This window comes from Lepus europaeus, chromosome 11 (assembly GCF_033115175.1).
Source record: "Lepus europaeus isolate LE1 chromosome 11, mLepTim1.pri, whole genome shotgun sequence".
NCBI lineage: Eukaryota > Metazoa > Chordata > Mammalia > Lagomorpha > Leporidae > Lepus > Lepus europaeus.
In genome coordinates, this window is record NC_084837.1 from 51,117,804 (window position 1) to 51,145,728 (window position 27,925).

The following is a 27,925-nucleotide window of genomic DNA, read 5'->3' on the forward strand; positions in this document are numbered from 1 at the left end:
GAACCAGCACCCATATAGGATGCCCGTGTCATGTAGCGGCTTAACCGCAGCACCACAATGCTGGTCCTGGCCCATTTTAATTTTTTACCATCACCTTTGCCCTGACCTAACATTGTTATTCCTCTCCATGTATTTGGCTAAGGAAACCTATTGGCAGCAAACCAACTTAGATTTCACTGTCAATGTGGAGTCCCCCCCACCCCCAATCTAAAAGGGATGTGAAAGACAACCAAAATCACTTATTAGTGAAAGCAAACCAACTATTCACAGGTGTTGCTACTAAGCACTTACTTTGTACCAGGTACTCATCCTGTTACCTAATGTACTTCATCTTGTTTGTTCCTCAAAATAAACTCTGTGTAATAGGCACTTATTACCTCTTCCTACAGATAAAGTCGAGGCTCAGAAGGATAAGCAACTTGCCAAAGGTCGCTCAACTAAAAAGTCTTGCAGACAGGATTCAGACCTGGAGTTTCAATCTGGAATCAAGCTCTGGGGCATTGTTCCCCACTGTTTATTTTTGTGTCCATTTGGGGTGTTTTCTCCCAGACAGATGGAAGCTCTTATTACTTTTATAGATGAAGCAATTAGCAGTGTACTCCCAGTGAGGAGAGTTTACTGTTTAAGGGGAAGCTGGGGAGTCAACTGGGAGTGGGAGAAGGTCCTGGTCTTCAGGTAGCTGTGGGAAGACTTGCATTAAAGCTGGCCTGCTCAGCCCACGCTCCCATGCACTTCCCTCGTGCACACCTTTCCTTTATGGATCAACATTCTCCCCAGGCGTGTGCGAGCCCTCCACAGCACCCAGGACTGTTTCAGTAACTTTATACCAGTTGTATATTTCGGTGTAGACATGAGGTCTGAAAGCAGAGAAGCTGCCCACAAAACCTAAAGAACAATGCTCCTAATGTGGTTTTAGCACAATGTGTGCTCTCGGCAGAACTGCTGCTGGAGTCAGGTCTAGCTGTTAGATCACTCTCTCCCAACTAACATGAATTTTTTAAAAAAATAATTTTTGAGGCTTACTTTTTTGTTTATTTGAAAGACAGAATGACAGACAAATAGGGAGAGACAGATCTTCCATCCACTGGTTCACTCCCTAAAATGGCCACAACAGCCAGGCCTGGGCCAGGAGCCAGGAGCTCCATCTGGATCTACCACATAAGTCTCAAGGACCCAAGTACTTACTTGGGCCACCCTTGGCTGCCCTCCCAGGCACAGATGCAGGAAGATGGGTCCAAAGCAGAGTAGTTAGGACTGGAACTGGCATGGCATGCAGAGGCAACCTACTGTGGCACAATGCCAGGCCCCAAGAATAGTTCTTACTGAGTACTTACTAAATGCCAGTTCTGTGCCATAGCTCTCTACTTATTTTATTTCACCTGACCATAATTGTGTTGCAGAAGATACTACAGTTATCTTAAATATGGGAAGACTGAGTCACATAGTAATTTGCCCAGGATCATAGAATTGATAACCAGGTGGTCTAACATCATAGGCTAAAGGCTTAGCCATTCCCTAATTTTTTAAAGCTTTATTTTATTTTATTTAAATGGCAGAGTTAGAAAGCAAGAGGGAGAGAGAGAGACAACTGGTTAACTCCCCAAATGGCTGCAAGCCAGGAGCCAGGAGTTTCTTCTGGGTCTCCCACGTGGGTACAGGGACCAAACACTTGGGCCATTTTCTGCTGCTTTCTCAGGCACATCAGCAGGGAGCTGGATCAGAAGTGGAGCAGGGGCCCAGCGCTGTGGCATAGCAGGTAAAGCCTCTGCCTGCAGTGCCAGCATCCCATATGGGCACCGGTTTGTGTCCCAGCTGCTCCACTTCCGATCCAGCTCTCTGCTGTGGCCTGGGAAGGCAGTAGAAAATGGCCCAAGTCCTTGGACCCCTGCACCCACATGGGAGGCCCAGAAGAAACTCCTGGCTCCTGGCTTCGTATCGGCACAGCTATGGCCATTGCAGCCATCTGGGGAGTGAACCAGCGGATGGAAGACCTCTCTCTCCCTCTCTGCCTCTCCTCTCTCTGTGTAACTCTGACTTTCAAGTAAATAAATAAATAAATAAAAAGAAGTAGAGAAGCCAGGACTCAAACTGGTGCCCATATGGGATGCCGGCCCCCGTTCTCCATTTTTAGTTGATACATAAGAGAGAAGGTTGGTAGGCTGACCATGGAGGAAGGCAATCTTGAGATTAGAATTTGGAAAAAGCATGGCTAGCTGATGCTGAAAAAAGCTGGAAAAGGCAACTTTTTAAAGAAAAGATGTCAGTCTGCAGAGATGTTTGGCTGTGGTTAGAACTGAACTGAAATGGCACTGAGTTGACCTGGAAAAATTTCAGGTCCCAGAACTTTCAAACCCATGTGATCTATTCCACTTTGAAGAGTGTGTGTTTTGGTTTCTCACATGTGTCAGCTTCTATTGGACATTGCCCCGAGGAAGGGAGTATGAAAGTTACTTCTTGAGTTTGTACTGTATTTCAATTAAAAAAAAAAAAAAAAGATGGAGGGATTAGGATTTGGTTCATTCAAGATGAAAGCATGATTAAAACTCCCATTGTTCACAAAGAAAGCCCTGGGGCAGAAACCAATGAGGAGGAATTTCCAAACACATCTTGGTGAGTAAGGAAAGGCCAAACTCAGCAGTATAAAAATCAGTAGCTATCTTTTCCTGAGCACTTACTATGCACCAGATTCATTGTGCCTGATGAGTACTTTGTGAAAATTCTAGTCCCATGCAATAAGCAGTTTTACAGAAATAAAGGTTCAAGTAGCTAAGTGGCTGGGTGATGATAGAGGTGATTTCCCACCCTAGCCATGGGACTCTGAAGCCACTGGGCTGAACCAGATGCATAGCATAGGGTATAGGGTGGTGGGGACCAGGGGTCCTGTCTCCAGGAACCAGACAGCTCAAGGAGCAATGTGGTTGAACCTGCTACCATCAGGGCCACAATATGTTCGCTTAAAAAACAGAATTGTGCAGAATGAGTGACCAGCAGGAAATGCTTAGAATGGGGAAAGAAAACAGGAATCCAGCGAGTAAAAAACTATCCAAGAAACAGAACCCAGCAGCCCATTTTATTTAGAAAAATAACGGCAGCAATGACATGTTTTTGGTTTTGGTTTTGGTTTGGACATCAATTTTTTACGTCCAGGCCTTACAAAGGCATAAAAGTCTCATTTTGTGATATATTTAACAAAAAGTATTAATTGAAAATAAAGCTAGAATTGTCCTAGAAAACTCAGAACCCCTGGTCATGCAGGGTTGCAGCAGTCCTGGAGGGGGAAGTAGGTCAGAACCCAGAACCTGCAGCTTGGCTCAGCAGCATCCAAGCCCAGCTATCCCAGGAACTCCAGTGCAGACTTCAGTCCATCTGAACTGTATCTAATCCATCCAAGAACTACCCCCAATAAAAACATCTTCTGGGGCCAGTGTTGTGGCGAAGCAGGTAAAGCTGCCACCTGCAGCGCTGGCATCCCATATGGGTACTGGTTCAAGACCCGGCTGCTCCACTTCTGATCTAGCTCTCTACTATGGTCTGGGAAAGCAATAAAAGATGGCCCAAGTGCTTGGGCCCCTGCACCTGCATGGGAGGCCCAGAAGAAGCTCCTGGCTCCTGGCTTCAGATTGGCCCAGCTCCAGTTGTTGCAGCCATGTGGGGTGTGAACCAGCAGATCGAAGACCTCTCTCTGTCACTCTGCCTTTCAAATAAATAAATAAATCTTTAAAAAAAAAAATCTTGTACCCAAATGAAAAGACCTTCTCAGGGCAGCTGACAACATATATCCAAGCTTTGTTTTTGTTTTAAGATTTATTTACTTGAAAGGCAGAATGACAGAGAAAGAAGGAAAGACAGCAATTTAGAAAGAGATCGATCTTCCATCCATGGGTTCATTCCCCAAATGGCTGCAACAGCCAGGACTACGCCAGGCTGAAGCCAGGAGCCTGAAACTCCACCCGCATCTTACACATGGATTCGGGGACCCAAGTACCTGGGCCATCTTCTGCTGCTTTTCCCAGGCGCATTAGCAGGGAACGAGGTCAGAAGTGGAGCAGCCAGGATGCGAACTGGCGCTCCTATGGGGTACTGGCATCACAAGTGGCAGCTTAACCCACTTCGCCACAATGCCAGCCCCCACATAGCCAATTTTTCTGAACTGAATCATGTCATTGAAGGAGGTAGAGATGTGGAGAACACTGGTTGAAGCTTCCCAATTTGTCATGCTGCCATGGTTTTCTGCTTTCCTCTAAGGGCTGGCCTATCACGTGGCTGCCCACAAAGAATGGCTCAGGAATTTCTGTTGTTGCTATTGTTTTGTTGTTCCTAGTTGGGTGGGGAGGCAGATCTAGAAAAGCAGGCATGAGCAAGTCATTCCAGGAATAGATTGTGAACTGCAGAAAACAAGAACCATCCGGGAACCCTGAGGGCTAGAAAATCTTGCCTTCCAACTTTTAACTCCCTGCTGAGGAGAACAAGAAGGACCATAGCTAGTTCCCCGGCCAGAGGAGGATCCCACCCCCTTTTCCCTGTAGATCAGGAACTGGCAAGTTGCAGGCTGCTCCCTGGGATAGGAGCGGGGACCGCTGCTCGTAGGATTAAGGATTGTTCATGTTTTAACATTCACTGAGCACATTCTAAGCTAGGCCCTGTGCTGAGCATTGGTAAATTTTATTTCTAAGAAGCAAAATATTCCCTCAAGTCTATTTTCAGCTGTTTTATTTATAGAACGAGTGAAGTTTGAGATAAAAAGCTTTATTGATCACATCTCGTCCGTCATCCTTTGTCACTGTCACGAGTTTTCCCAGTGGCTTGCTCCCTGCTTTAAATATCTCTGGCGTTAGCAGTGACGTCACTTCTGGGGGGGGGGGTTCGCAGTATGCCTGAAGATACACAAGGCAACCTCACAGGGAGGCGCACATTGTGCAGGGGTACCATTGCTGCAGGTTTCTGATCTACATATTTTTGGTGTGCCTGTTTGTACCTCTATGCAATGTGTAAACGCTTTAGCTGCTTCTGTAGGGTACAGTTCTGCACAGGATGTTTAGCCAGCAGCTGGTACAGGCAGCCTTAAAGAGGTTCTCGATGCCATAAGTAGAAAGCTTAAGATGAATTTTTCTGTGATTTGTGTCAATTTGTTGGAGATAGCAAAGGACCCTTGGCCTTATGGCAGAAAAGGAGGGACCTTGAAGATACTCTGGGGTTTGCAAACTCCTTCCCTGTTTACAACCTTTGTAACCTTGAACAAGTTAATCATTGGTTTACTTAGCTGTAAAATGGAAGTTTCTTTTATTTTTTTAAAGGTTTATTTATTTATTTGAGAGGTAGAGTTACAGAGAGGGAGGTCTTCCATCCTCTGGTTCACTCCCCAGATGGATGGCCACAGTGGCTGGAGCTTGGCCTATCCAAAGCCAGGAGTTTCTTCTGAGTCTCCCAAGCAGGTGCAGGGGCCTGAGCACTTGGCCGTCTTCTGCTGCCTTCCCAGAGAGCTGGATCAGAAGAGGAGCAGCTGGGACTTGAGCTGGCACCCATATGGGATGCTGGCATCCCAGGCAGCAGCTTTACCGTCTATGCCACAGCACCGGCCCCAGATGGAAGTTTCTTGTGGAAACTTGTGGAAAGCAGAGCTCCTACCCTAGGGTGTGGGTGCAGTAAATGGCAGTTTCTTTCTCTCCTTGAACTTGTCCGCCATGGCCCCCACTGCCCCTCCCACATACTCATCTGGTTCAGAAATCCTTTTTTAATTTTTTTAAAGATTTATTTATAATGGCCGGCGCTGTGGCTCAATAGGCTAATCCTCCACCTGTGGCGCCGGCATACAGGGTTCTAGTCCCGGTCGGGGCGCTGGATTCTGTCCCGGTTGCTCCTGGGGAGTGAATGCAGCAGCCTTTGGGGGGGTGAACCAACGGAAAAGGAAGACCTTTCTCTCTGTCTCTCTCTCACTGTCCACTCTGCCTGTCAAAAAAAATAAAAAATTTATTTACTTGAAAGTCAGAGTTACACAGAGAAGGAGAGACAGAATTGAGAGAGAGAGAGAGAGAGAGAGAGGTCTTCTATTCACTGGTTCACTCCCCAACTAGCCACAATGGCTGGAGCTGCGCCGATCCAAAGCCAGGAGCCAGGAGCTTCTTCCAGGTCTCCCACGTGCGTGCAGGGGCCCAAGGACTTGGACCAACTGCTTTCCCAGGCCATAGCAGAGAGCTGGGTTGGAAGTGGAGCAGCTGGGACTCGAACCAGCGTCCATATAGGATGCCGGCACCACAGGCAGCGGTTTTATCCCCTAGACCACAGCACCAGCTCCTCAGAAATGCTTTAAAGATTGATTGGTTGATTTGAAGACAGAGCAACAGAGAGAGCGATCTTCCATGTGCTGGTTCATTCCCCAAATAACTGCAGCAGCCAGGTGTGGCCCAGGCCAAAGCCAGGAGCCAGGAACTCCATTCTGGTCTCCCACCTGGGCAGCAGGGGCACAAGCACTTGGGCTGCCTTCCACTGCCTTCCCAGGCGCATTTGCAGGAAGCAGGATAGGGAGCAGAGCAGCTGAGGCTAAGAACTGGCCCTCTAATACAGAATGCTGGTGTTGCTTGTCCTGCTGTGCCACAACACGTTTTATTCCCAGAGTAGCTCAGAAATTTAGATTGTGTTGATGAGGTGATGAGAAGAGTCAGCCGATTCAGCCCAAGTCCGACCTGCTTAGCAACCAGTCAATTGCTTTTCCTTTTCTCCCTGTTGATTTGAGTCTACTCACTCATCAGCATCTTATTTTCCCCTGTTTCTGGATTCTCATTGAACAGCTCCCACCAGTGGCCCTTTCCAGTCCTATCATCTTGTCACATTTGCAGTCACACTCACACAACTTCTACTCTGCCTGGTGTCAGTTCTGTGTCTGCGTGCGTGTGTGTTCCCTCCTCTGCAGAATTCCCGGGGAGCAGGGACTGCCTTTGCCACTTGGACATCCCCACATAGTTAGCCTCACACCTGGTGAGTGCTGTCAGATTATTTGTTCACTAATAATAGTCACCCAAAACCAACTCATCCACTGGAGCTCATTTCACAACAATGTGAATGTACTTGACACTACTGAACTGCATACTTAAAACTGAAGGGGCCTGCGCTGCGGCTCAATAGGCTAATCCTCCGCCTTGCGGTGCCGGCACCCCGGGTTCTAGTCCCGGTCGGGGCGCCGGATTCTATCCCGGTTGCCCCTCTTCCAGGCCAGCTCTCTGCTGTGGCCCGGGAGTGCAGTGGAGGATGGCCCGAGTCCTTGGGCCCTGCACCCGTGTGGGAGACCAGGAGAGCACCTGGCTCCTGCCTTCAAATCAGTGCAGTGTGCCGGCCACAGCGCGCTGGCCTCAGCAGCCATTGGAGGGTGAACCAACAGCAAAGGAAGACCTTTCTCTCTCTCTCTCACTGTCCACTCTGTCAAAAAAAAAAAAAAAAAAAAAAAAAACCCACAACTGATGAAGATGAGAAATTTGTTATGCATTTTTACCATGATAAAAAGAATCCATTATGGCTGGCGCCATGGCTTAACAGGCTAATCCTCCGCCTTGCGGCGCCGGCACACCGGGTTCTAGTCCTGGTCGGGGCACCGATCCTGTCCCAGTTGCCCCTCTTCCGGGCCAGCTCTCTGCTATGGCCCGGGAGTGCAGTGGAGGATGGCCCAAGTGCTTGGGCCCTGCACCCGCATGGGAGACCAGGAGAAGCACCTGGCTCCTGGCTTCGGATCAGCGAGACGTGCCGGCCGCAGCGGCCATTGAAGGGTGAACCAACGGCAAAAAGGAAGACTTTTCTCTCTGTCTCTCTCTCTCACTATCCACTCTGCCTGTCAAAAAAAAAAAAAAAAAAAGAATCCATTAGTTTAAAAATTAGTCGTTCCCATGAGCAATACATTTTTATGCTCAGGCTTAAAAAAAAGGTCATTGAGTTTCAAGTCAGAAAGGGACTTTGGGGGTTAACTAGGTGGTGCCGTTGAAGTTGAAGATGGAACAACAGAGTTTCTCAATCTCAACCCCAGGCCTTTGAGAAGTGGTGTTGTTTTACTATGGAAGCCTGTTCTGCTCATTGTAGGGTATTTTGCAATGTCTCTGGCCTCTGTATCCCAGGCGCCAGTAGCACCCTCACTCAAGTATGACAACCAAGAGAGTCTCCAGACTACTGTGCCCCCGAAGGCAGGGTGGAGGTGGGGGCAAAATTGTCTCTGGTTAAAGATGGCAGGAAGACCAAGCATCTCACTGCAGGTGCCTGCTTCCCAGTCAGCCAGGGAAGTGCTGGGGGCAAGATGTGAGTCTCTAATGAGCATGTGTGAAGGCTTAGCTCTGTTCGCCCCGCGGGCTACCATGCTTGTCTTTCAGTGGCTGGTGGGTGGTGGTTGGCTCCCTCCATTGCATTAAAAGTCCATGTGTGAACAAGTGCTTCCCAATTACCTTCTAAAGCAGGCATGTACAGAATGGGCCCTCAATAAATACTTTTTGAGGTGCAATTACCTGCTGCCCGCCCACCTGCGGCAGCTAAAAATTATATCCAGACCAGCAGACGAATGACTCAGAGTGCTTCATGGTCCTGGCTGTGCAGGGCTGTTCTGGAGCCAAGTCCGTTCTTGGACTGGTCTCTGTCCCTCCTGCTACAAATCGTACTCGTCCTTTATAGTTGTTGGTATTCCATAGATGGTACATTTGATCCCCACAGCAACCCTGTGACATAGTCAGGGCAGGAGCCATGATTCCCGTTCTGCTATGATTCTCAGAAAATGTCAGATCACGTGGCCTGCTCACTCTCACTGGTGGGCACCGCGGTGGCCAAGTGGCCCAATCCAACTCTGAGACTGCTGCCTTCTCACCTTTGCAGGAAGGAATCCACAGCATCTCCACTCTGCTGGAGATGGTAACTCCACAGGGCACCTGTTGGGGGTCTTGCCCTGCCCCCACCCCAGAGGTAGCTGTTCGTACAGTCCTGCTGCGAAAGCCTACACAGACTAAGAGGCACGTGGGGGGAGGCTTGCAAGGCCTGTGAGGATCAAAGCCCAGCCCAAGCGTGCCAGACCTTGCTCTGTTCTCCCAGTCCTAAAAACCTCTGTGGTCCTCCCAGCCGCTCGATAAAAGAAGCAACAGAGCATGTCCCCCTCAGCTCTCTGGGCATCATGGAAATAGCCAGAACCTCCAAGCCCCAAGAAGCTGTGGCTGGATCTCAAGACGAGCACAGGGAAAGAGAAGACAGGCCAGAGCCTTTGGGCCTGGGGGTCTGTGAGCATTACAAGTCTGTAATGCCTTGCCCCAGGAAATAGCGGGCTGGCTCCAGCATTCTAGTGTAGACAGGCCTGCGCATGAATAATGTCTTAATGGGAGTCACTTGAGCTTTGGCCTCTCTATAGGTGGGGAGCTTAGGCACATTCATGGCAAATGTAGATTTTGTCAATTCCAGTAATTTTTCTAGTGAAGACTTGCCCACTGTTACAACTTGGCCCCTGGTTAATGGGGCTGTTCACTTTTTTTTTTTTTTTTTTGACAAAATGAGCCAAACCGAGCCTCATCGTCCAAGTATCCTAGAATCTATTTTTCACCCAAGAAGGTCTTGTGGTAAGATGATTACTGTGGGGTGAATGGGACAGGACTAAAAACCTGATCTCGAGGGCCTTGGCAACACCAGACAGCTGGGCATCTCCTCCAGTGGCTTCACAGAAGATGAGTCTGAGAGCAAAGCTGTGGAGGGGAAATCTCCACAATAATCAGCCGTCTTCCTGCATCTCAGCAAGAAAGGTTCCCAGGCAGGGTAGAAAAGCCGCTCCCCAGTTCTCCTTTTTCTAAGTCACCCCAGGAAGGTCTCGTTTGGACAGTGGCCAAGTGTAAAAGCCCCACAGTTAGCGTCTGTTGTGCGGTTTCTAGACCCCGAGGAGAGCCTGGCCTCAGAGGTCAAGGACTCTGCCCCATCCAGCCCTCGCTGCTTAGGCAGGACCTGGCTTTGCTCAAGTCTCTCCGTCTCATTGAGCCTCAGTTTCCACGAAGGTAAAGTGGGAGAGAGAGCGGGCCGGCTCTTCTAAAAGTTCATGGACACATGGAATTAAAAGCCGCGTTTATTTTGGTGCAAAAAAATTATGAAATTCATGCGTAGTTTTTCATAATACACATTTTCCATGAACTTTTTGAAGACCTCATGGTTGCCCTAACCACCTAAAAAAGTTGTTATGAGACTCAAGGAAGGTAACGATTTAAAAATATATATATATTTACGTATTTATTTTGAAAGAGCGATAGAAAGGAGGAGAGACAGAAAGATCTTCCATTCACTGGTTCATTCCTCAAATGTCTGCAATGGCCAGGGCCGGTTCAGACCAAAGCCAAGAAACTGGAACTCTGCTGGGGTCTCCCACATGGGTAGCAGGGACCCAAGTACTTGAGCTGTCTTCTACTGCCTTCCCAGGCATAGTGGCAGGGAGCTAGATCCAAAGCAGAGCAGCCAGAACTTAAACCGGCACTCATATGGGATGCCAGCATCGCAAGCGCCTCCTTAACTCACCGCACCACGACGCTAGCCCCAATACGGAACGTTTTGTAAACTGTTATTGAAGGTGGTACCGCACCAGGAGGAAGGAGTCATGTCTGTGTTCCCATTCCTCAGTAAATGCCTTTGTGAGCCAGTCTCGTTGTTTATGCAGTAGGACATGTAAGGCTGACTCCAGCGTCTTTTACTTTTAAGGAAACATTTGAGGCTGTGATGGAAGATTTAAGTTCCAACCCAGCTCTGCTAACTTACCCTGTGATTAAGGTAAATAACCGAGACCTCTCTGGGTCTCAGTTTCCTCTTCCGTAACACAGGGACAATAACCTCTCCCTCCTGTATTTTCTTCATTTGGAAAAGAAGGCGAATAATTGCCCTACTTTCTTGCCCTATGAGTTGGAGATGGTAATAATAATCTCCTTTCCTCAGTGGGGAAATAAATGGGTTGCTTTACCCATTTGCCTACAGGGCACAACATTGTCACAGTGTTTGGAGATTCCAATGAAAAGGAACATTAAGGGGCTGGCACTGTGGTGCAGTGGGTTAATATACTGTCTGCAGTGCCTGCATCCTATATGGTGCCGGTTCGAGTCCCAGATGCTCCACTTCCTTCCTTGCTAATGCACCTGGGAAAGCAGCAGAAGGTGACCCAAGTGCTTGGGCCCCTGTACCCACATGGGAGACCTGGATGAAGCTCCTGCCTCCTGGCCAAGCCCTGGCTGTTATAGCCATTTAGGGAGTGAACCAGTGGATGGAAGATCTCTGTTTCTCCCTATCTTATCACTCTCTATAATTCTGACTTTCAAATCAGTAAATAAACTTTTTTTTTTTTTTTTTCAAAAAAAGGAACATGGGGCCGTTGCCGTGGCACATTAGGTTAATCCTCCGCCTGTGGCACCGGTATCTCATATGGGCACTGGTTCTAGTCCTGGTTGCTCCTCTTTCAGTCCAGCTCTCTGCTGTGGCCTGGGATAGCAGTGGAGGATGGCCCAAGTGCTTGGGCCCCTGCACCCTCATGGGAGACCAGGAGGAAGCACCTGGCTCCTTGCTTCGGATTAGTGCAGTTCCGGCCATTGCAGCCATTTGGAGAGTGAACCAACGGAAGGAAGACCTTTATCTCTGTCTCTCTCTCACTGTCTGTAACTCTACCCGTCAAATAAATAAATTAATCAATTTAATTAAATAAAATAAAAAATAAAAAAGGAACATTAACTTTCTCTGTGGCGATACAATAAATGATGTCAGACATCCGGTTTAAGTGTTTTGTTGTTGTTGTTGTTTTTAATTCTAAAAGCAGAGTTCAAGAGAGACAGACAAACAGAAAAAGAGAGCTTCCATCCACTGGTTCACTCCCCAAATGGCCTCAACGGTCAGGCCTGGGCCAAGCTGAAGTCAGGAGCCTGGAGCTCCATCCAGGTCTCCCACGTGGGTGGCAGGGTGCCAAGCACTCAGGCCATCTTCCACTGCTTCCCCAGGCACATTAGCAGGGAGCTGCATCAGAAGTGGAGTGGCTGGGACTTGAACCAGCACACATGTGGGATACTGACATCACAAGTATCGACTTTACCTGCTACACTACAGTGCTGGTCCCTCAGACATAATTTTTTTAAAATATATGTTCACTCATTTATTTGACCTGAAGAGTGACAGAGCAAGAGGTAGAAACAGAGAGATCGTCCATCTGCTGGTTCACTCTCCAAATACCTACAACAGCTGGGGCTGAGCCAGGCTGAAGCCAGGAGCCGAAAACTTCATCCAGGTCAGCCACATGGGTGGCAAGGGACCAAGCACTTGGGCCATCTTCAGCTGCCTTCCCAGGCACATTAGCAGGGAGCTGGATCAGTGGCTGACCAGCTGGGACTCAAACCAGCACTGTGATGTGAGATGTGGGTATCCAAAAGGACGACTTAACCACAATACAGACATCGTGTATCCAGTACACAGTCGTGTAGCCTCTATGAGATGACACTTCACAGAGGAGGGAAAGCAGCCCAGCCCCTGCTCTCACGGCGCTCACAGTGAGGAAGATAAATAACCAAAGAACCACACTGAAAATTATGTGTAGTAGACAAGACTTTTGAGCAAGTGTTGTATAAAGTTTCTTTCCGCTCCAGACTGTAGCCTGCTGGGAGTGACATTCCTCCCCCTGCAGAAGTTCCTAGAAACGGAGGAAGTATCCTTAGATTCTGGTTTTCTAGGGTGTGGCCTCCTAGAATCAGAGTGAGGCATTCCTCTCCTTCCTGTTCCCAAGAGCTCTGTCTAGCTTGGCTCAGATTTTAAGCTTTTCTTTAGTTTCCATTGAGTGAAAATTAAGATTTTGATGGGAAAAGCTCAGTTCTTTAAAGTCCTCGTGTCAATCTCCTGTGACCCTGACAATCATGTTGGCAGCTCCCTGGAAGGTCATGGAGCCTCCAGGAGTAAGTGGAGGCCAGAAGTGGGTCAGGCGGTTGGTGTTGCTCGTCCCATCTTCCGCTGGCTCCTGGGACCCAGGACAACAGAGAGAGCACACACGCTGTGCAAGTGTCAGAGCAAGGGCAGAAGAGAAGCGCAGACTGAGCCTGATTTACTGATCCCCATTGGGGTGTTTGTTTTCCAAGAACCCTTAGTGAAACATTGACACTATTCATTCCTGAGAAGATCAGATCTTTTCAATAACACCCACCCCTACATTCCACCTTGGGGCACCATTCCTGGCTCAAGGAAAGGCCTGGCTGCCCCCCCCCCCCGCCCCGTACCTTTAAGGACCAAAGTCAAACCTTGTTTTTCTCCTGGTATTGATTGTTTTCCTAACCCCTTGAGTTTATTTTATAACCCTAGTTCTATTGCTCACTTCTTGGCTGGCTCTGACGTGCCCTAAAGATCACTCCTTCGATAACTTCCTGCTAGGCAAGGAATTTACTATCATCTTTCAGCAATACTAGCAACCGTGTCTCTGGTTCTCTCCTTTCCCAGTGCCTGGCGTCTTCCAGGGAACAGAAGCACTTTCAGTTTGGGTAGGTGAAGAGGCATTTGACAAGGAGAACGTGTCCTGAGTGCGAGGGTACTACAAGCAGGCCTTTTCGTCTTCACTAACCCAACACCTAAAGCAAAGCTCATGCAGAGACTGGGTGAGGAGAGAGGACACTGAAAGACATCCAGTCCTCATCACAGGACTTCACCTGAACGTACAAGAAAGGGAAACGTCTTCAGTGGCACTCGGAATTTTCAGAATTTCCTTTTCCTATTTTTTTCTTTACCTAATATTTATATCACAGATTTGATGATGGGGAGTTTTTCTTTTAGTTTTTTTTTTCCCCCAAAGTTTCTATCTCAAAATAGCTTAATTAAATTTTTATTTCATTTTATTTGAAAGACAGAAAAGAGAGAGATCTTCTATCCACTAATCTGTTCCCCCAAATGCTTCCAACAGCCAGGTCTGGCCCAGGAGCCTGGAGCTCCATCCAGGACTCCCATATGGGTGACGGGGGTACTTGAGCCAGAACCTGCTGCCTCCCATGGAGCACATTGGCAGGAAGCTAGATGGGAAGTGGAGGAGCAAGACCTGAACCAGAAGCGCCAACATGGGATGTAGGCATCCCGAGTGGGACTTAACCTCTGTACCAAAGTCCTCCCCTTGTTTTAGTTCCATTTCTTTTCTTTTTTTCTTTTTAAGATTTATTATTTATTTGAAGGTCAGAGTTACAGAGGGAGAGACAGAAGTCTGCCATCCACTGGTTCACTCCCTAGATGGCCGCAAGGAGCCCAGAGCTCCATACAGATCTCCCACTTGGGCTGTCTTCCTCTGATTTTCCGAGGCCATGAACAGGAACGGACACGGAGCAGCCAAGACATGAACCCACACCCATACGGGATGCTGATGTCAAGGCAGCGGCTTTACCCACTAGCTGCTCATTCCATTTCTATAAGCAGCCCTGTTCGGTTGGGCTAGATGGTGAGCATCAGAAGAAGGAAGGCTAGTTTGAGACAGAAGTGTGCTTCCTTTTTGTCTGTGTCTAGCACTGGCCCTCTGCCCTGGAGTCTGTGTGCCAGTGTCACTGACTGTCCCTGATTATCCCGGCTTCCATGCCCTTCAGAACCCCTCCCCTTTCCTCATGACTCAGCTCAGTTGCAGTTGTGTGTGCAAGTTTTTTTTTGTATGTTTGTTTTTTTGTTTTTTAAGATTTTATTTATTATTTATTTGAGAGGCAGAGTTACAGACAGAGGGATAGACAAAGAGAAAGATCTTCCATTTGCTGGTTCACTCCCCAAATGGCCACAATGGCTGAAGCTGAGCCAATCTGAAGCCAGGAGCTTCTTCTGGGTTTCCCACATGAGTTCAGGGGTCCAAGCACTTGGGCCATCTTCTACTGCTTTCCCAGGCCATCAGCAGGGAGCTGAATCAGAAGAGGAGCAGCTGGGACTAGAACTGGTGCCCAATAAGTGATGCTGGCACTGCAGGCGGAGAATTAACCTACTGTGCCATAGCACCGGCCCCTGTGTGCAAATATTTAGCTTGGAAAGGGGCAGCATATTCTGTACCCCAGAGGGCTAGAATTTATTTGCCTTTAGAATTTGAATATCCTCTTCTCTTCCCCTTCTAACTGCAGTAATTGGGTGCATGGGCCTGGACTTAAAATTGAATTTTGATTTAGAAGTTAAAGTCTCAGGACTGGGCTGAGGTTGGGTTATGGTTGAGATCTGAATGTTTGCCATAGACCCTTACTGTCTGCAGCTTACTGGTTCCAAAGCCCTGAAGGGGAAAGTATGGGGATTTGAGATGTCCCAGACCCCTCCCTGCTGCATCTAACTGGCCGCACCATACTCTGCATATCTGCAGGGCTCTGCATCTTGCCTCAGGCACGGAGTGGTGCAGCTGGGCTGGGCTTGAAGAGAGAGCTTTCCCAGAACCCACCCAGTGCACTCTGATTACCACCTTTAATCCCCACAAAGGGACAAAGGAAAAGTTGGGATGAAGCATGTCGGGAACTGCCCAGCACTCCTGCTCCTCCCCAGCCCAGAGCAAACAACCCGAGAGCCAACCATTCAGTCCTCCCTGCTGGCCTCACCCCCTCCGGAGGGAAGAACAGCCCTTTGCAGCCAGAAGCAGAGGTGGATTAGTGGAAAGAGCACTGGATTAAGCATCAGGAGACTGACTTCGAGATCCGCGATCCAATTTTACCCATCAGTAGCTGTGGAATTTGGAGAAAGCCACTTAACCCATCTGTATCTCAGTCTTTTGGTTTGTGAAATAGAGGAACATCTGCCCTTCCTCCTCTCCCTGAGCCCCATACGGTGGAGGGAGGGTGCTGAGGCTCTGCACGGATGGCACGCCTACGAAGCCCCTCCGGAGTGGAGGGCTGTGTTTGTGGGGTTCTTTCATGTTCTTCACCAAGGGCGGGGCTGTTGTGTCTGGCTTCGGTGTGCTGCCACTCTGTATATCTTGAGAACCCCTAACGGGGGGCATGTGACCACAATCTAGCCAAAAGCTACTGCCCTTCGGCTCATTTCTGAAGCTCTCCAGCCGGCAAATGGTCTCTGATCTGAGAACAAGTCGTTTTTCCAGCCAGTCCTGAGACCCAGGGACCACAGATAGGACCATGTGTAGCCCAGATAGGGAGTCCTGAGCTGTGATACCGTGACTACTTAGGCAGCCCACTTGAGCAATATCACTGAGACCCAGTTTGCCCTCTGTACAATGTGAGAAATGATAGGTCTGACTCCTGAGGCTTCAGTGAGATGGGTGAATGCCTGGCCAGCTTCCTGGCCAATGTGCCACTGCGCTGCTCCTTTTACCTTACCTGAGGGAGGATTTGTGCCCGACACATCTCTCTGGAGGCCACACAGCTCAAAGTACTGAAGAATCAGATCAGAAGTGAGAGCATCCTGCAAGGTGTCTGATGCATAACAAATCTTCCCAAGCAGAAGAATCAATTAATTCACAAGCTTTTATTGGGATTCCCCGGTCCGGGGGGGGGGGGGGGGGGCGGGTAGGGAAGTCGCATGTCAGAGATTGGGAGAGCTCCTTTTATAGATTCAGGGCATGGGGGTTAAAGGTTGAGGCAGGTCTGATCCTCATTGGTTGACCTTTAGGCACCCAAGAGGACCTTGACAAGGACTTTTCTTCCCCAGAAGTGCGGGTAGGGACTCTCCATTCCCGGAAGTATAGGCCTTCTCTCCTTGCGGATCCCAAAGCTACCATCCTGACCTTTTGATGATAGGAAAGGGGGCAACGATGAGTCTCTCTGGCTACTGCCTGCTGACTGGGGACGTTGTCTACATAGGGGCCTGCTGGGGGTATCTTGGGGCTCTGCAGGGACAGGCATGTATGGATGGAGAAGCATCTGGTTGACCGCCTGGTTGCTGAAGGCCTTGGTTCATTCCATTATCACCTGCTGTAAACACTTAGACAGACACTGTAGTATACAAGTCAGGGTGAGAATAGCAACCAATGATCCTAAGAGTGGCATTAACAAAGTAATGAAAGGATTTCATAAAGGAGAGGAAATGAGGGGGGTCTCTGGACCCTTGTGAGGATTGTTTGATGGACGTGGTTTAAATCTGATCCCAGCCAAGACCGGGAGAAAGGCTGTCCTGACTCTGCCCCTTGGTGCCTTGCGCAGGGAACATCATCGGCTCGGGAATCTTTGTCTCACCGAAGGGCGTGCTGGAGAACGCTGGCTCTGTGGGCCTTGCTCTCATCGTCTGGATCGTGACAGGTCTCATCACAGCCGTGGGAGCCCTCTGCTATGCTGAGCTCGGGGTCACCATCCCCAAGTCGGGAGGTGACTACTCCTACGTCAAGGACATCTTTGGAGGACTGGCTGGGTAAGAGGCCCTTGGAAGCCTGAGTGGTCTCGGGGAAGGAGACAGCCCCAAATCAAGTCCTTGTGGAGGATGCCGAGGCCGGGGATTTCAGGGGCCAGTGTGGATGGGATATTTCTCCTTCACCTCTATTGGGTAGTGAGGCTGTGTGTCCCCTTGATGACCCTGAGAGTGACCAAGGAACCAGGATTGTGGTTTTGATCCCTGTGTTGATCTTAGCAGGGAAGACTCTGAGTAAGAACAAATAGAACTAGAGATCACACTGACCATAGACACCCAGGGAGAGCACGTCAGGAAAACAAAACCCTTTGATTTTGAACAATGGGAATGATCACTAAGATACACTATGTCCTCTCCTCACATTACTAAGAGTGGTGGCCTCCTCTGAAGTCAGGACCTGAATTTCCAGGTTCTACAATCCTGCCATAGAAGAACTCAACCCTCACTGTGGGCCACAGGGTGAAGGGCCCAGAAATCCTCACTCAGTACTTGCCCTGGAAGTTGTTTAAGTTGCCCTACTCTTAGTCTGTCATGGCTGTCAAAATTCTGGGGTTGCAAATTATATTTTTCCACTACCCGCTGCTGGGGCCCAGCATGGTGGAGAAGAGATGATGGAAGCAGAGTAGAGAGAGAAAGGACGCCAAGATTTTATTAGAGCTCATTGAAACTTAGCTCTTCATTGTTAAACCACTGTATTGTCATTGCAGAGGGTTGGGTGTCTCTTTAGTGGGTGGAGAGGGGGGTTGGACTCTTTAGTATCCCTGAAAACTAAATAGGGGATGTGCCCGTTCAACCTGCCCAAGGCTGCTAAGGCTCCCCGCCTCGCCCCAGCCACCCCCGACTTGCCCAGGCTTTCCCCATGGACTGAATCCCCACCGTGCCCGTTGGCGGTGCCCCATTCTCCTCCAAGGTTCCTGAGGCTGTGGATCGCTGTGCTGGTGATCTACCCCACCAACCAAGCTGTCATCGCCCTCACCTTCTCCAACTACGTGCTGCAGCCACTCTTCCCCACCTGCTTCCCCCCGGACTCCGGCCTTCGACTGCTGGCTGCCATCTGCTTGTGTAAGTCTCTCCAAAGCCTTGCTCTCGGGATGGCCTCTTCCAGCCTGGAGGTCTGCGTGTCTCTGATACGCCTTCCTTCCTTCCTTATGTTTTTCCCTGTTCCTTTTCTGTGAACGCACACTTGTGTTTTTGGATGAATGGATCCTGCATATGATGATCTGGTGTGAGGAAGAAACTTAAGTAGCTCATTGGAGGCACGATTATTTATTTATTTAAAGATTGCTACATAGTTTTCTTTCTTTTTTAAAAAAGATTTATTTATTTGAAAGGCTGAGTTACAGAGAGAGACAGAGATCTTCCATCTGCTGGCTTACTCCCCAGATGGCAACAATGGCCTGGTACAGGCCAGGCCAAAACCAGGAACCTGCAACTCCATCCGGGTCTCCCACGTGAGTGGCTGGGCCCATCTTCCACTGCCTTCCCAGATGCATTAGCAGGGAGCTGGGTCTGAAGTGGAGCAGCTGGGACTCAAATCAGCCGCTCACATGGCCTGCCATTGTTGCAGGGGACAACTTATGCTGCGGCTCCACATTGCTGGCCCCAGCACCGCAATTTATTCTGGGGCCAGCAGAACTTATTATCTGATTTGAGCCTTAAAACAAGTCAGTTGGGTCAGTTTTATCTCATTTTTCTCAGATAAGGAAACAGGGAACCAAGCAAGTGACTGTCCCAGCGAGGCAGGCCCTGAAGAGTCCAGGCCTCCTGATTCCTCTTCCTCCTCCCTGCGCACATGTGCCATGCTGGCTTCTGCCAGATGTTGATCAGAAGATTATTGTGGCCCATGGCAGTGGATCCGTGTCTGCTTCTACCTCGCCTTACTAAACTGCACGTTCTAAACTCTTGGAGGAGAGTTTGCCCGTGGTCACTCCCCAGGATGAGTTAAAACACAAATAGGCAAATCATGTGGCTAGGATTCTCCTGGAGCAATAATTCTGCAAAAAAGGGAAAAGAGCTCTGGAATAAGGTAGGGAGGCTCCACAAAGAAGTTCTGCTTTGTCTCTATCAGTAATCTATTTATTTGAAAGGCAGAGTTAGAGAAAGAAACAGAGAGAGAAATCTTCCGTCTGCCAGTTCACTCTACATTGGCTGCAACAGCCACAGCTGGGCCAGACCAAAGCCAGGAGCTTCATCCAGGTCTCCCACATGGGTACAGGAACCCAAGCACTTGGCCATCTTCTGCTGCTTTCCCAGGCACATTAGAAGGAAGCTGGATCAAAGGACAGCAGCCGGGACTAGGGCCGGCACCCATATGGGATGCTGGCCCCAGGATTGCCCAAGGGAAGGAATTGTTACCGGAGAAAATGCAGGGTTCTTGTCTTCACAAGAAAGAATTCAGGCATGAGACAGAGAGTAGTGGGAGGTAAAATAGCAAGGTTTATTAGGGTAGGGACATCCGTAAGGACGGATGGGCACCTTTCCAGACAGGACCTGAGAGTGCGCAGTCACTCAGACCAGGGGGGTGGGGGGAGGTTAGAGAGATTACACCTGGCCAGACCAGGCGGGCTGCTCAGCAGAGAGGCAGAGGGCCTGGGGTTTTTAAGGAGATGGGTCTTGCTTCCCCACCTCTGCTCCTCTTGGAACAAAGGGCTTTTTGGATGTAAATAGAAAAACTTCTATCTGAGTTTTCCCTTGAAGGCAGAAGGGGTGGGGACAACCCCACCAGGGAGGTTATCAGGTAGAAGGGGGCAAGGCAGGATGCGAATACCAGGCTGCCCCTGAAACATTGTCAGGATGACTTTGAGATGCTGATGCATGTGCTGGACATAGATGTCTTCTCTTTAGGCCTTTATGTTACACACTCCTCACACATAAGCTCATAACAGACTTCCTACCTAACAGAATGAGCCCCTTAGCTGGAGCTGGGCACTTGCGCCCCAGTCCTGTCCTGTCAGTCACTGAAGGTGGGCATGAGTGTCAAGTTGCTGGGCCCTGCGTCCTTGCTTCCCATCTGGGTCCAGGGCAGGGGGGGCCGGGGAGGAAGGAGGGCGTGGGAATGCAGAAAGGGCTGCCGGTTCTGCCATCAGACAGAGCAGTGGGGTGGGAGGAACGGCCGCAGGAGTGCTGGCCGCTGCTGTTTTGGTGTCTTGTGCACACAGACGGCTTCCTTTTTCCTGCTGATGCTGCTGAAGTGTCTCAGACGAGAGGCCGCTGTTATCCTGAGGCTGTGCAGGGGCCCCCAGGAGAGGAGCCAGGACACAGGGTGCAGTTCTTTCACATTCCCCAAACCTGCCGTGGGTCTGACCACCTTGTGCAAAGACCCTGTCCCATGGCCAAGGCCATGGCCTCCCCGCATGTCCCAAAATGGCCACCGAACCCTCCCCGGGAGATGAGAGCTTCTCCTGCCTGTAGCCCAGGCCCCTCCACAGCCTACCCCTCGCCTAGTGCCGAGCCAGGGAGAAATCTGACCCATGACAGAAGCAACGAGATCCCACCTTCCCTTTCCTGCCATCGAAGATCCCGTGAAGCTCCTCTGGCTGTGCTCCGTCCCCTAGGTAAACTGCAAGGGAATTGTCTCCAGCTCACCGGCAGTCAGCCAAGTCCTTCAAGGACAGAGATTTTCCAATGTCCTTGAGACATGTGTTCAAGTGTTTTCCACCTGCAGAAGCAGAGAAATCTTCAGAAACCCTTTTTATTCCCAAGCTTATTCCTTCTTATGTCCCTTGGGGGCAATGGGGAGCAGCTGCACCCCTCACCCTGTGGAGCGTCCCTGCAGGGTGCACATGGCCATGGGTGTAGCCCCCTCACCTCTTCTTTAGTCCAGATACTCCCAGGTGCTTCGAGTCTGTGTGTTGAAATCCTCTTTCTGGTTTTTTGAATACTTAAAAAAAAAAAAAAAATGCACTACAGGCCTTGAAATGATCTCTTAATATCAGCGGAAGGCTTGGTGGATGTTGTCCTTCATGAAATGCTGACATCTGTTATTCCAGCAGGCCTCGCGCCTGCCCACCACCACCGCCACCATCCTGCCCACTCCATCCTCTTGGCAGGTGCCAGGCAAGCCAGCTGCGTAAAACAGGCCCAGCCTAGCCATCCTCTAGAGAGCAGCAGGAGAGAGCACAGGTTCAGTGTGAACGTGTCCACACAGGAAGCTCAGCCTTCTGCTGTCTCACTGTGGCACGCTGGTGACGGGCCGCATCCCCGGAGCCATGCGAGGTTTTTGAGGAAAGGCCGCCACCCCAGATGGGGAGGTCACTGGTGTAGGATGCCAGGCACTGGAGGCCAGGGCACAGAGCCCAGCAGGCAGAGCAGGTGTGGCAAAGCCCCTGGCAAGGGTTTGCTGTGGGAGGGAGGAGATGAGGTCAAGTCTGGTTCTGTGGTGGGGCTGTTTTTTTGGAAGAGATCTGATGAGAAATGAGTTTGGGGTGAGCCAGATGGTGGGGGTGGAAAGGCGGAAAGAACCTGCTGTAACTGGCTTGCCTGTCCAGAGCCCAGAGCGGGCGGGGGAGAGAGAGAGCCAGAAGGAACTACACATTTGGAGCTTGCTTATGCAACTGCAGCCGCCACTTTGAGTTCTTCTATTATTTAGGTCAAAGCTGATTATTCACTGCTGAGTCAGCAGAATATCTCTGGCTACCAGGCAGTACAAAAAAAAAAAAAAAGTATTTTACATTTTAATTAAATGAAAAGCCTTTCTCCCTTCTCCAGAGCAAGCATATGAGTGGGAGGAGGGAGTTAGGAAAGAGGGGACTGGGCAGTGTCAGAACTTGGTTTTCATTCCTTCTTTTGTGATTGGCTTCATTGTTTCTGTCCCTTTGTTATTATTTCCTAAGCCAAGGGCTGTGTTATCCAGATAAAAAATACAAAGAAAGTAAAAAGTGCTGCAGAAATGGTGGATAGGTATCCTTGCAGTTGTAAATTGAATGCATGGATTGGTCTGGGTAGATCAACATACATATTGATGAGTATAGGTTAGTGTGTATGTCTGAGTAGCTCAACACACATGTTAACAGGTGGATATTGGTGTAGGTGTCTGGGTAGATCATACATATTGACAGATACAAATTAGTGTGTATGTCTGAGTAGATCAACACGCATTGACAGGTTGTTTCTACAACCTTGCCCTCGTATCATGTAGCTGGATCTTTTGCCTAGTACCTGAGTTTGTGGTGTCAGAGTACAGAATCACAACAGTTTAGCTTAAAGATTTTTTTTTTAAAGATTTATTTTACTTATTTGAAAGACAGAATTACAGAGAGAGAGGTCTTCCATCCACTGGTTCACTCCCAGATGGCTGCAACAGCTGGAGCTCCACTGATCCAAAGCCAGGAGCCAGGAGCTTCTTCTGAGTCTCCCACTCGGTGCAGGGGCCCAAAGACTTGGGACATCTTCTCCTGCTTTCCCAGGCCATAGCAGAGAGCTGGATTTGAAGAGTAGTAGCCGGGACTAGAACCGGTGCCCATATGGGATGCCGGCGCTTCAGGCCAGGGCTTTAACCTGCTGAACCACAGTGCCGGCCCCTTAGCTTAAAGATCTTAATTGGCTTTATTTTCAGTTCTAGAACCAAGCAACATTCCATAAAATAGAGTAAGTGTCCCAGGGACTTGAAAAAAAAAGATTTTTTTTTTTTTCAGACAAAGAAGGGCTCGAAGAAAGCAGAAACAAAAAGCAAAAACAAAACAAAACAAAAAAACAGATTGGTTATTTCCCAGTTACTTTCTTTGTAAGGGGCAACAGAATGGAAAGAAGATAGCTGATTAGTCAACCTTGAGTTTTTTTAGGTTACTTCTTTGTGCACTGAGAATTAAAGCCAGCAGTGGGGACTTTATTATCACACCCATTGAAACTGGTTTATTTGAGAAATTTGTCTGTTATCTCCTCTTGGTAGGTCAGATAAAAGCTTTAGTTTCAGTTTGGTGACTAGAACTTTGGCCTGAGTGACTCCATTTTGATTTTTCATCTGGTCTACTGGGACCCAGTGCTGAGCTTAGCCCAAAGCAAGGGCTTCTTGTCGTTTTTGCTTAACCCTTGTGATACCCAAAATGGCTGTGGTGACACAGAGAGAGCACCTGGTGTGTGGGTGGGCGGTGGGGGAATGCCCTTTTGTAGACTCATCCATGCATCCTGTCCATAACTGGGGCTTTCCTGCGGGCTCTCTGTCTGCTGTGTGCCTTCTCTTGGGGATGGGGTCACCTTCATTCAGACAGCCCCAGGCCCTTCCCCTCTTCTGGAGCTGGGTCACATCCAGCATTTGAAGTGGAATCTTCTTTCCATTTAAGCCCCCCTCTGCTCCCTGAAGGGCTTGCGTCAAAGAAATTCCTCCTTCTTCCTCACCCCAGTAGAGAGGAGTACCCTGCATTGTATTTCACAAAGGAAAAATGTTTCTTATCTTGTTTTCTATCTTTCCACTGAGATTCCTAAGAGGCTAATTTTCCAGGGCTTCATATTTCTCCTTCTCCTTCTTCCTTGAGTTATTTGGAAGGGAAGAACTTCACCTATCACTTTTTTTTTTTTTTTAAGATTTTACTTATTCATTTGAGAGGTAAAGTTACAGATAGAGAGAGGTAGATGTAGAGAGAAAAAGATCTTCCATCCTTTGGTTCACTCCCCAAATAGCTGCAATGGCTAGAGCTGGTCTGATCCGAAGCCAGGAGCTTCTTCCAGGTCTCCCATGCAAGTGCAGAGGCCCAAGCACTTGGGCCATCTTCTATTGCATTCCCAGGCCATAGCAGAGAGCTGGATCAGAAGAGGAGCAGCCAGGACATGAACCAGCACCCATATGGGCTGCTGGCGCTGCAGGCAGAGGCTTAGCCCACTATGCCACAGCGTCAGCCCCCACCTTACACTTCTGACCCTGAGTGGCTCTGGGATTCCTCTGCAGAAAGCTCCCAACTGCCTGGAGCCGTTGTTGTGTGTTCTGTAAATCTCTTGCAAATTAATCCCTTGACAGTAGAGGGTTCAACAGCCTTCCCTAGCATGTAAATCTCTAACCCTCCATTTTCCCCTGAGCCTTCATATTCTCTGGCTCCAAGCTTTCCATCTCCAAATGCTAAGCCTGTTGCCCCAGATACCTGGACAGCATTGCCTTCTTGCCCCCTCCCCCCAAGAACTCTTTGGGCAGCTAATCAGCTTTTCTGTAGGAATTCAAACAGTACAATCTGGTCAAGATTTGACTTCTGTACATCTTCTAACTAGCCAGCATTAAAATCTAAATGCAGGTCAATCTGACTAAAACCTCATTTCATTTTTATGATACCTCAAGACTAAAATTATTCTATAAGTGGGTTTCTTTGGGAAAAGGAAACTAGGAAAATCCACCAGTCACCATGTGGACGCCTATACTGAGTGATGAAGAGGTATGATTACAGAATCTTGGAAAAGATCAAAGTCTAGGGAAAAGATTGGTGTACAAGTAATTACAGTACGATGTGATGGAAAAAGCACATGTAACACAGAGAAAGGTGCGTTGAAGTTGGGAAGACAGCACTAGGAACGGCTCCCGGGTTGGGCTACATCTCGGAAGGGGAGTAGATGCACATAAAGCAGGAGGAAAGTCAGGTAGAGGGAGGTCTCAGGCAAGTCTTGGAGTAAGAGCAAGTACTTCTGTGTGGGTGGAGCCTAGGGCCATGAGGGGAAGTGAGGCTGAGGCCGTGGGCAGCAGCCAGATCGCAAAGGATCGTGCACACCATGCAGAGAAGAGCAGATGTTACCCAAGGAACGGGAGCCACGGAAAGGTTGCGGGCAGAGCGGTAACATGATTAGGTTCACATTTGAGTGAAGAAGACACTGAAACTTGAAGCGGAGCAATAAACAAGCATTTGTCCAGGCCAGGGTGGTGGTGACCTGAACTAGAAATGAAGTAATGAGGGTGGAAAGGCAACAAAAACAAGGAAGATTTAGGAGTAGAATCAGCTGGACATGTGGATGTATTGACTGGCAAGGAGGCGATATCTAGTTCGTCTACAAATCAAAATGAAATATGTTTCCACGTCGCTGTCTCCAGTGTCCATGATGAGCAAGGAGAATGCTTCTATTTCTGTCTTCCACATCCTCTCCAGAGTCTGAGGGGCGCTGAGCAGTATCACTCAGAGATTGGGACTCTTGGGAAGTGTTATAGCGATGAGAATAGCAATAAACTTGGCTCATCCAACAAACATTTTTCAAGTGCCCAGGAAGTGCTAGGAACTGAGTCTGGCACAGGGGCTATAGCAGAGAACCAGCAAACTCTCATTCTCACTTAAAGCAGCAGCAGCAGCAGCAAATTACACCTTCTCTTAAATATCAGGGTCCTCAAAAAGTTTGTGGAAATGCATATTAGGAAAAGCGTATGCATGGATTTCAACACATTTTGGCACCAAAATAAATCTACCATGTAGCTCAATTTTCCCATGAATTTTTTTAAACACCCTCATATCTGTTCAGTCTATTTGTGTGTCCTCTGTAGTGGCAGAGGGGATACGAGAAGCTCGACGTCTGCACTCTCAAATACTGGAGTGTCTGTTCCGCTCCAGGTACTGTGCTGGCCTGGGGTACAAATTTCTGTTCTAAAGAACTCATGGTCTAATGGATAATTCTGGAATCTTGGTTCAAAGGAGTGAGTTTCCCAGGAAAACAACATCTAAGGAGCTAGCTGTAAGAGAAATGGAGGCAGGGTACTGATGTTAAAGAAAGTAAGTTGAAGCTAAAAAAATCAGTTGGACATAGCCAAGCAATGTCCAGCATGAAGAAGAGGGTGCAGTGGGATGGGCTGGGGACACTGTTCTTGCAGGAGGGGTAACAGGTGCCAAGGTGTGAGGACAAGGAAACACACAGCCCTTGGGGGACTACAGGTTCACTGTAGCCACGGCATAGGCTGCAAAGTCGGAAGTGTGCAGAGAAGCGTGGTCCCCATCATGAAGGGTCTTATGGGCCAATGCTAAAGACCACTGGGCTGTCCCGGAAGAGCAATGAGAAGGCCCTGCAGGGTTTCCAACAGAGAAGTGGCATTAGCATATTTGTATTTTAGAAGCATCATGCTGATTGGCAAGGGGAGAAAGTCAGAGGCAAGATAACTGATTACAGTGCTGCAGCTACAGGAATCCAGGGTAGAGGCAACATGACCTGAAATGCCAATGGGGCAGTGGCAGGGCAGAGAGAGATGTACTTGGCACTTAGGAGGTAGCGCTGGCAGGACTTGATGATTAAGGGTAAAAGAATGGCACATTCTTGTTGGCTACAGGTGAAATAATCAAGGACAACACTGATCTTTTTAAGATTTTTATTTAGGCCGGCGCTGTGGCTTAACAGGCTAATCCTCCGCCTTGCGGCGCCAGCATACCGGGTTCTAGTCCCGGTTGGGGCGCCGGATTCTATCCCGGTTGCCCCTCTTCAGGCCAGCTCTCTGCTATGGCCCGGGAAAGCAGTGGAGGATGGCCCAAGTGCTTGGGCCCTGCACCCACACGGGAGACCAGGAGAAGCACCTGGCTCCTGGCTTCGGATCAGCACGATGCGCCATCCGCAGCGGCCATTGGAGGGTGAACCAACGGCAAAAAGGAAGACCTTTCTCTCTCTGTCTCTCTCTCTCTATCCACTCTGCCTCTCAAAATAAATACATAAATAAAAGGCTTTTATTTATGTATTTATTTAAAAGGCAGAGTTACAGAGACGGAGAGGGGAGAGATCTTGTATCCACTGGTTCACTCCCCAAATAGCCACAACAGCTGGGGCTGGGCCAGGCTGAAGCCAGGAGCCTTGGATCCATTTGGGTCCCCCACATGGATGGCAGGGTCCCACGTACTTGGGCCATCTTCTAGTGCTTTCCCAGGAGCATTAGCAGGGAGCTGGATCAGAAGTGGAGCAGCCAGGTCTCAAACCAGTGCTCACTGGCTTTACCCAACATGCCATAGCACCAGCCCCCCGATTGTAGTTTAATATCTTCTCATTGGTGTGGTTCAGACTGGTTGAGTTGGCCCCTCTGCCTTTGCTACCCTCCCCAAATCGGTGGCATAGTGCTTATGTCACCGCTTGAGATCCCACATCCCTTATCAGAGTGCCTGGGTTTGAGTTCCAGCCCCATTCTCTATTCCAGTTTTCTGCTGATGGGCATCGTGGGAGGCAGCAGGGGATGGCTCAGATAGGAGACCCAGATCAAGTTCTTGGCTTCTGCCTGTGTCCTAGCCTGGCCTTGAATGTTGGCATTTGGATAATGAACCAGCAGGTGGGAGATCAGTCTCTCTGTCTCTGACTTTCAAGTAAGTAACAAACCAAAAAAATAATTTTTAAAAAAGATTTATTGCTAGGACTTGAAAAAGGCATCGCCTGTACTTTTGAATTTTCTTGGCTATAATGACTGAATAATTGCCCATTCTTTTTAGTTCCATTTCCCCTTGGTGCCCTAAAAGCCCTCCAAGTATTCTTTGTGCCTCCAGCTCTGGGCATGGAGCTATCACTGTTATCCTCATTTTATGTTTCTGGAATACAGACTCAGTCTTGAGCTCCAATACGCAACACAACTTTTGGTACAGTGTTTTATAGTTTCTATAGCATAATAGGCAACTACATATACTCCAGAGAATTCAAGAGTTTTAGAGATCTTCCTCCCTAAAGAAGCACTGGTGTCAGACACTTCCGGGTTTAAATCCTGGCTGTTCTCCGGACAGGC

At 48.9% G+C, this 27,925-nt stretch overlaps 1 protein-coding gene across 1 annotated transcript in view; it reads left to right on the plus strand.

The window, feature by feature from the left end:
• Positions 1-27,925, plus strand: part of SLC7A8 (solute carrier family 7 member 8) — a 59,038-nt gene that overhangs the window by 5,172 nt on the left and 25,941 nt on the right. Inside the window, exons 2-3 of the mRNA XM_062205434.1 lie at positions 17,085-17,289; positions 18,197-18,348. Of these exons, the coding sequence (XP_062061418.1) occupies positions 17,085-17,289; positions 18,197-18,348 (357 nt within the window). The remainder of the gene's footprint in view (positions 1-17,084; positions 17,290-18,196; positions 18,349-27,925) is intronic.